This window comes from Theobroma umbraticum, unplaced genomic scaffold (assembly GCF_002168275.2).
Source record: "Theobroma umbraticum cultivar Fairchild unplaced genomic scaffold, ASM216827v3 scaffold_30.0, whole genome shotgun sequence".
Classification (NCBI taxonomy): domain Eukaryota; kingdom Viridiplantae; phylum Streptophyta; class Magnoliopsida; order Malvales; family Malvaceae; genus Theobroma; species Theobroma umbraticum.
Genome location: NW_018397254.1, coordinates 11,080,332 through 11,089,497, shown reverse-complemented (window position 1 = coordinate 11,089,497; position 9,166 = coordinate 11,080,332). Strand labels below are relative to the sequence as shown.

The window sequence follows — 9,166 nt, the reverse complement described above, 5'->3', positions numbered from 1 at the left end:
AACCCAACCCAACCCAATCTCTAAAACACCCTTGGTTGTTGTTGTTAATTACAGCTCAAAGGTGGATACTCAAAGAACGGAACGGAAGACAGGAGCACGAGCGAGAGAGCCAGCAAGATGTTCAACCGAGACTGTCAGCTCATGGGGCTGACGTGGCTCCTCGCACGCAACAAAACGGCATACATACCCACCGTTTCAGCCGTGCTGCGGGCCATAATGTACAGTGCGCACCCTCACGAGTCCAAGTGCAGCCCAGATCAAGAGAACATGCCCTTAGCCGTTGATTCTCTGCAGTTCGAAAAGGCCCAATCGTCTGCATCGCCGCCGCCCTCGTGGGCATCTTTTACGTTCCCGGTTTTGCTCGTGATCATTTTGGTTTCTATGTTTGGGTAGTCTCGGGTGGTGAGTGGCACTGTGCTTTTGCCAATTGCCTCTTAAATTTTTTTTGTAGTCCTCTGCGACTGTCGGGGGTTCACGTGAACGCTTTTGAGCTATCAGACAAGTAAAAGAAGGGGCTAATGCGGGGTCATTTTTGTCCTTTTACCCACTGTAAATTTCAGATCGTTTTCAGATTTGTTTGACATGATGGTGTAGCGGACGACGACGAGCAGCAGCTTTATAAATATATATATATATATATATGTAGTTTCTTATATTAATTTACCTTTGCCATTTGTTCATCCCATTGCATTTGATTTCACCAATCTTCCTGATTTTGTTAATATCACTTTGTTTATGATATAGTGGTAATTGGTAAGTAAAAGTCATTATATTAGTACATAACAACGTGAAAATTCATTGGATTTACCATTTACAAAAACAGAGAGGGCCTTTTGCGCCTGCCTCGTTTGTGCTTGAAGCCAATAATTTTAAAGGCAGATAAGATAAGATGCCTTTTGGGGCTCTTAAAACAAGGCTGCTTCAACTCGAGATTTGTTCCAGTTAGCGTCTACTAATTGAAGGAATCAATTTCAAGAACAACTTAGCAAGAAGGGAATCCCTATGACTGGGTATGTTGGTCGCCTAGTAAATGTTTTAATCAATTTCAAAACCATAAGCAGCCAGTTTAATTCAATTTATAATGGAGCAAATTCTGCTTTGCGAATACAAACAAAAAGATCATGTCCAAAGTTGGAGTGTTTTTGTGAATTGATGTTTAAAATATATGGGAGGTAACAATATTCAAGAGAGTGATTTCGGTCGAATGTCGTCGCTGCGCGGTATCACTTTCCAAAGGATGCCGCTCCCTTTCACCGACAGCCACAACACACTAACAAGGGATTTTTATCAAACTTTTTTTTTTCAAGTTGAGGCAATGGATTAGAAATAATTAGAGTTGGTTATCAGTCTAAAACGTATTTATTTAAAAGCAAACAATTTTTAAGAATTATTAAACAGGATATTAAACTTTTATTTTGCCTTGGTTAAATGATGAAATCAGTTATTATACCTTATCAAAGTAGTAAATTTACTTCTCTAAAATAATTTATAAAAATTGAGTTTTTATATTTTTAAAAATTAAAAATGTTAGGGTAATTGTTAACAATATTAAAATTTTTGTATTTCTTATGTTGATGATTTTTTTTTTGATATTGCATTAAATATGGTGATGTGATCCTTTTTTTTTATTTTACAATAGTCTTTTCACAGTTTAAATTATGAAAAATAAAAATTTAAATCTTTTATGTCTCAGGACACTCTTTTCTTAAATTTTAGAAACTTATTAATATTTTTTATCTATTTTTTTAATTTCATTTAAAATCATCAACTCACATTGAATAACTTCGTATCTACCCTTATAAAATTTATATTAGTACTTGGTTGCATCGTATCAACACTAATATTACATCATCTGTGAAATTTCACATTATCTTGACATCATATTTAATATCATATGAGCAATAAAATACCATATTGATACATATAAATGCTATATTATTATAGATAATAGAAAATTTTTAACACAAAAATTTTGAAAAATACAAAACTTAATTTTTAAAATCTATTGTACAAGAATTAAATTTTTTATTTTAAAAACGTATAGTGGCTAATTACGTAATTTGACCTTTTACTTTTGATTTTAATTTGCAGCTCTGAGCGAAGAGAGCAACGGGATAGAAGAAGAGAATCTCAGAGACGCGTCGCTGTTGGCATAACGCCATCGAAAGAGGCTGAAAACAGCTCGATCCGACCTGTGACGCCAAATCTGACAGTTTCAATCTTCTATCGGTATCTCTATGACCCCTGAGTCCCCTCCCAATTTCAATGTATTGAGGTTCTTCAACCCGATTGGACGAGCACATCCTCTTATTTGATTGGGTGGCTACCCAATTGGCAGAGTCATTTGCTTTCCTTGGAACGCAACACCTTCAGAACTATTCAACTATGCCTTAATATCTAATACCAATGCTTGAATCTTGCAATCTGAGTAATTCCTATTTTCATCTTTTATGTTTATACATTTGTATAACACCTTTGAATCAGTTTCTAGCAATTTTCATGCTTTGCCAACCTGAGACCTGCCATAGCCATTGCCACAGTTTCTATGCTTGAATCTGCATTAATTTGTTTATCAGCTCCACTTAATACAATACCCTTAGCGTCCCTAACGTCAATTCCAGTAGCTAGCAGCTCTAGGAGGATTATCATGAAATGCTCAATCAATATTTACTTTAACCCATCCTTCTCTAGGCCCCTTCCATCTGCGCTGCCGTTCTGTCTTGTTCCCAGTAGCTTGATCTCCTTTTTTCTGCATTAATATATCACCATACTCAGTCATGGGCGTCCTGATTCCTTTTGACTAATAGTTTGTCTCATGTGCAATATTAATAGATAAAAATAAATTACCAGTTTTTAAAGGTTAAATATGAAATAAAAATTTACCTATAATTATAATTAATCCAAAATTGTAACTTCCATGGGAGGCACCAGATTGAGTTGACGCACGAGTTTACGCCTTCGAATGCTCATAGTAGACGACAACAGTCGGTGGGCTACGTGTACCGCGTGTTGTGTCAGAAATTTCTTGATCTCTGAATATGCTCAGTTATCAAGTTTGGTAGAAGTAGAATAAGGGCCGTTGCGAAACGTGTTGGGACTCCGATGATTGGGGCCATGTGGTTGATTCCACAACAAGATAGCTTTGGGCTTGCCAGTAGAGGACACACGGCAAAGGATTCCTTTGCCCCAGATCATCCCAACCATTGGGACCCAAAAAGTCCAGTACGCTCTCACCAAAATGACTAAAATACCTGAAACAGCCTTGAGCCTTGCAAATACGGGCTTCTAGAGCCCTCTTCCCTGTAATTATGATATGATTAATATATAGAAGACAATGAACAAAGTTGAGAAAATTTACAATGCAATATGAATTTGGCACTAACTCTATCTGAATAACAAATTTAAGCATCGCTGCTCGTAGAGTCTTCAACTATTGAACAATGTCACCATATCACCGAGTTTGAATTGAAGAATCACTATTTCGAATTTCACCATCCGTTCAAATAAGAAATGTGGCCTTTCATTCTTAATACCAGCTTTAGAACCTAAGTTTACCATCCCTTGCCTATGAGCCATAACCAGTCAAGTGTGACCCCTGCGAAGATGCCTCCTAGGAGAAACAAAACAAGCAAATTTCCCAGTGCATTCTGCTCTGGTCCCTGTAAAAACCAGATTCCATTTAAGTTTTAATTAGAAAACTGTCTACTAGTTTCAGAAGTTGGCATGTTTCAAGCAATAGTAATAGGCTACAAACCTTATAGCCCTCGGGTGCAGAAGTAAGAACGCAGACAGTGAGGTAACCATTAGTTAAGCCCAAAAAGCACGTTAGCATGATCATCCAGCCTTGGTCACCGTATTTAGCTGTGAAATAAAATGCTGGGATGAGCAAGAAACGAGAAAGTATCACTGTTGTCAGACCTTTCCTTGATTCCAGCTTCAAGAATTTCACTAGTGGAATGTATCTCCCAATAAGATCCCATGCATTGTACATTGCTATCAAAACAAGCGCATACCTGAAATGTCACAAGTGTAAGTACATATTACACGCATAGAAGGAATAGCAATGTCGCAAACAAAAACTTACCAGGTGCCTAAACTGTGCTTTCCAGTATCTTCAGACAAAAATCCCGGAAAAATAGACAACGTTAGCACATATATCAGGAACATGTCAAGCGCATAATCAATGTTCTCAAGTAGCAACTTTTTGTTGCTCAGCCTTTCCTGGTGTTTTGGGTCTTCCTCAGCCTGCAGGAAGACATTGATTGTTATAAAACTCTAAATTGAGAATTACTTGGAGCATTTTATGTATGACACTAGGCAAAAGGACATACATTTTGGGGCAATGTTTGGATGCCACCAGCAGCCAGGTCAGCTGCAACAGTTTTAGATCCTTCAGAGGCTGCCTTGGAGCGATAGTACTTGACAATGGGTAATTTTGGGAACACATATGCATAGAGAAGAACACAGAGAAGCTCAAAAAATGCAGAGATGGCAAAGAATAGAACTGCACAGGGGTGGGGGTTAGATACAGGAAAAAGAAAATTAGTCTCTAGTAAACCAAATTGAGATGAATCCCCAACACAAGTACAAAATAAAGAAGGAATAAAGGCTAACAGTGCATTTTTCAGTCAATTGCATTAACAAGAACTGCAAGAGGTTATAACAGCATAAAGCGTTTCAAGCTATAACCATGTTTGAGATACTGCATCATCCGGACTGACCAATCATATACCAATAAAAACACCTATAATTCTAGACGTGCTCTCCTAAAAGTTCAGCATTTATTGAATGATAATTTGAAATAAAACCATGGACTTTAAAGTGAGTTATCTTTCATTCTTTATTTATGATGCCATAGAGAATAGTAGGAAGCATTCTATAACACAAATTACTCATCACTGTCCCAATACAATGGTTAATGGAGATCAGTAAAATTATGAAACGACAGGCACAAGAAAATGACACTAATGACTTGCAAGTTGATTAATAGACAAGCTTAATTCAAATTTCAGATCTTTAGGCTATAATTAACAAAAATACTAATGGCATTACAACAGCATAGATGGATTTTCTTTTCTCTTCTTTTGTGATAGGGCATAAAACATAAGGCAATTCGAACATACTGGCTCCTTTGCGAAGACCATCCTGCGAATTCTCAAATGCTGCTTTTGTGATTAACCTCAAACCAGAGGTTATAACCCCTGATGCAGCCAAACCAGCGACAAATGACTGAAGAATTCAAAAATTACAAGGACAAAAATATCATAAAGGTTAGTCATATCAGATAATGCGGAGAAAGGAGAGTTCATTAACATGTAAAAATGTCAATCCCTCGTACTAACTTGAATTAATTCAGGGCTCATGTAGGAGAGATCTCCAATCATTCCACCTTGCACATGAGCATCTGCAACCCCAAAGGCACCACCGACAACACAAATTCCGATGAAAGTTCCAATTCCTCCTTTTCCAGAAGTAGCTAAATCCAACTATATAAAAAGTAGAGGAGAGAAATCACAGTCTTCTCAAATTATATAACTTTGAGTTAATGAAAAAAGAACATATGAAAAAGTTTTGGAGCATGAAGAGTGCTTCAACTGCCATTCTCAATGCAAACCTATCATGTACCATGATACTTGTATAATACATCTTTTGTTATGCAAAATGAAGCTTAGGAGAACTGAAGGATCAAAAGAACGAAATCTATGAACAACACTTACAATTAGAACAGCAAGGGAACTTAAGAAAAACAGGATATATCCAAATAGATTCCTTCTTCTTGTGTTTAATTTTGCCTCATTGTAAGCCAGTATTGCAAGTGTTCCAAGTGCAAATGGCTGATAAACAAGAGTAAGGACCCTTGAGGGGTGATACTGCTGCACTAGGGAAACGAAACTGGGTTAAATGACAAGAGCAACTACAAATATCACCACATATACTTTCAGCTAAAGTAAAGCAAAGCAACTCTGGAGAGTGGAAGTGTTCTGCAAGATGAAGAAGCATGAGTTGCAAAATTTAGAATTTAACTGTTAGATGGAAGAACTATAATGCGTTATAAGGCATGAAGATTACGATATTTAAGAACAATAATAGTAATTATAGATCACCAGCTGAGAATCAGGATACAATCAGACAATTTGCAATCAATTGAAAAACTCCTTGTTTGAATAAACTCAATGCAACAAGGCTGGGGCATCAAGTCCAGTTGCAAATTTTGTGTGCAGATTGACAAAGTGCTTGATGAAAGTACAACCGCATTCCCTGGCTTTCTGTTATTAAGGTCTCCTGAAGAACCTAAATGCTGATTTATGAATTTAATGAAAGCCTGACATTGGTCATTGCCAATGTTTTCAAATGACAAGATATAAAGCTTTGTTTAAATGTCAATGATTTATTCTGGGCTAGAAGTGTTAAGTTGACGATTTTGCTACAGACTGCAGAGTGGCACTAAAACTCTGTTCAAGCTGCAATCTTTTGATGATTCTCTATTGTAGATTAAAGGTGTCCATTTATATAACCATGGCAGACCATCACAGTACCACATCCATGAGAAATAATTAGAAATGCCAACAAAAAAGTGAAAAATTAGGATATCAAAAACTTACCGGGAACAAATAACCATAGTAATCTTCTATTGTTAGCATACTATTCCACGAAAAGAGGCAGCCATTTCCAAGAAGCCAACACACAACCATTGCTGCATACTTCCCCTATATGAAAGCAAATGCTTATCAGATTCAATGGAGTTCTTTGTCTGGCTAATTTTCTTAGTTAGAGGAATCAAAAAGTTGAATAATAAAACCTCAAGCCTTTGAGAAGCCTCCTCAGGGAACACCATAATTGCTTTCTATGAAATGCCTCGTACAGCTACTTGGAAATAAAGCTGCTTACTATCCAACCATCATGATCTGTCTACAAAAAAAAGGTCAAGCATTTATAATATCCCCCGAGTAGTATTTAAGGAACCTATTCTAGTTATATTTGCACAGAACCACACATCAATTTCCCTCCTCTGCTATTTATTAAGAATTTCCAGGGCACTTTTACAAATCATTCTCATCTAATCAGAAAAATTAAAAATATAGGAAATTCTACAATCCTAGTACGAATCCAACTCCACAATCTCATAGGATAGAAGTCAAAATCAAATACCTCATCACTCTCACAGTAGAATCAGTTATTGTTGAGTATGAACTATTTCACCAAACCTAATCACCTCTTCTGGATGCAGCATAGCAAGCCGAGGCCAGCGATCAAAAGCTTGGTATTCATCATGCAATCACAAAAAGCTAATAGTATTTGTTATGAATAGGGAAGGCCTTTAACCAGAAGCACCGAAGATCAGGTTCACTCATAATTCATGCTTTTATGGGAAGACCGAAAAGGATGAAGTTTCTGATGATTCCGTACATTTCCAAAGCGCAGAAAATTTTTTTTGTCTACGAGACATGGATCGCACTCAATTGGAAAAAGAAGGTGAAAGTAAAAGCCAGAGAGATTCAACTTACTTGTTAAAAGAGATTCTTTTCACGTTAACGAGAATCTGGAATCTGTAAGCGTATATGATTCAGTTTCATCAGAAATACAATATGTCGAGAGATTCTTAACAAAGATAATAAAACAAACAGCAGCTTTTGAAAAAGAATAGGTAAAAGGTCCACTCATGGTTGTCATATGGAAGAAAAAGAATACATACAATATTCGAATGTAAAGCAGTGTTGCTGACGGTGGGCTGTTTCTAATCTCTATCTTCCAACGAAACCGTTAAGTGCTGAAAACTCCTCTGTTTGGCCACGGATTTACAACGTTTTTGACATTCCTGGGTCTGTGCTTTGCCTTATTTATCTACGCTTTCACACGTGGTTTTCGGACAGTTGACCAAGATGAAAATTCTAGATAAGATTTTCACATGTTATGTTTTATTCTTTTTTTTCAAAAATATTTTGACCTGTTGGGTTTGTTTTTTTAAAAAGTTATTCGCCAGTTGGAGTATTTTAATGTCAATATAATTGTTAATTACTACCCTGTTTGTATGTAATTGTTAACTAAGTTCTGATTTCACGATGCAACGGCTATTTGAGAGATTTTTAAAATGTTTTAATTTAATTCGTTATTACTTTGTAATTTTTTTTAATTTTTTAGTTAATATCATCAAATAAAGGTGTAAAAATTTAAACTAAATCAAAAAATCAAATCGAATCGAAGTGGGTTTTATTTTGTTTTTTTTCAATTAGTTTGATATTTGGTTATTTTTATTAAATGTATTAAATTAAAAAAACAAGGATTTAATCGGTTCAATTTTTCATTAAAAAATTTTCAATCAAACTAATCGAAGTAGAAAATATTTATATAAAGAGGGGTAATTTTATGGATTATACAAATTTCTTTTCTAAGGGATTCTAATTTTTATTATAACTAAGTTGTGGCTATTGGGAAGGTAACTTGTGGATGTAGTTCTTTCGACTCAGGTATAGACCCTTCAACTGGGAACTTGGCCGATGAAACTTATTTCTTGAATACATTAAAACAACCCAACGTCATCTTTTTGTTTCTCACAGAGCTATTTGGAAACAAACTACCAATGGGAGCCTATTCGCCATCCTCCTTTATTAAGCTCCATCAGGTGGAATGTGGAGAACCCAAGTTGTCTGAATGCAACTTTGGAAATGCTTTGCACACCCCCCTCCAAAGTTTTTATTTTCACCTGGCAGGTTATCATGGCAAAGTCGCTACCACGTACTAGCTCCACAAAGGAGGTCTTCTTGAGGCTAATGCCATTCTTTGCATAATGTGTAGCAGCATGGTCGAAACCCTTTCACACCTCTTTTTCACTTGCCTTGTTGCTTGGAAAATATGGATGAACAACTGCAGTCTTTGAGGACTTAAATGGGTCCATCCTGGTGATGCTACCAACTTCTTTGTCGCATGGCAGCACACCATCCTTCATTTAGGGGCCACTGAGATCTGGAATATGCTTTTCTTTTCCATTATTTGGTCATTGTGGTTTTGTAGGAACGAAATTTTATTTCAAGAGAAGCACCTCGCCTCTGATAAACTCAAGGATATTATTTTAGTAAGGTTGGCGCACTGGTGTCAAAGCTAAATGGCCTTTCAACCACATCCCGACAGCCCATTTCCTCTTTGAGCCTAAGTGAATCACCTTTAAGAA

At 36.4% G+C, this 9,166-nt stretch overlaps 1 protein-coding gene across 8 annotated transcripts; it reads right to left on the bottom strand.

Moving 5' to 3' along the window:
• Positions 1 to 1,791: 1,791 nt before the first annotated feature.
• On the bottom strand, positions 1,792 to 7,808 carry LOC110413966 (equilibrative nucleotide transporter 3-like). Of its 8 annotated transcripts, none has more exons than XM_021425006.2 (13): positions 7,694 to 7,806; positions 7,506 to 7,547; positions 7,150 to 7,286; positions 6,800 to 6,909; positions 6,603 to 6,707; positions 5,718 to 5,873; positions 5,343 to 5,486; positions 5,124 to 5,229; positions 4,332 to 4,504; positions 4,085 to 4,245; positions 3,755 to 4,013; positions 2,884 to 3,659; positions 1,792 to 2,749 (listed from the first exon to the last, which is right to left on the bottom strand). In XM_021425006.2, exons 4-12 carry the CDS (start codon positions 6,833 to 6,835, stop codon positions 3,552 to 3,554), a joined length of 1,248 nt encoding a protein of 415 aa, XP_021280681.1. In that variant the 5' UTR covers positions 6,836 to 6,909; positions 7,150 to 7,286; positions 7,506 to 7,547; positions 7,694 to 7,806; the 3' UTR covers positions 1,792 to 2,749; positions 2,884 to 3,551. The 8 variants fall into 8 exon arrangements, with proteins under 8 accessions (XP_021280681.1, XP_021280714.1, XP_021280722.1 ...); XM_021425039.2 differs by having other exon boundaries at positions 7,150 to 7,257; positions 7,694 to 7,795; XM_021425047.2 differs by lacking the exon at positions 7,150 to 7,286 and having other exon boundaries at positions 7,694 to 7,808.
• Between the last annotated feature and the right edge of the window lie 1,358 nt (positions 7,809 to 9,166).

Coding starts and splice junctions, on each gene's coding strand:
- LOC110413966 (XM_021425047.2), bottom strand. CDS start 6,835: ATGGTGTTCCCTGAGGAGGCTTCTCAAAGGCTTGAG. Junction 5,230..5,342: donor TGAGCCCTGAATTAATTCAA/GTTAGTACGAGG, acceptor TGAATTCTTCAG/TCATTTGTCGCTGGTTTGGC. Junction 4,246..4,331: donor TCCAAACATTGCCCCAAAAT/GTATGTCCTTTT, acceptor GTCTTCCTGCAG/GCTGAGGAAGACCCAAAACA.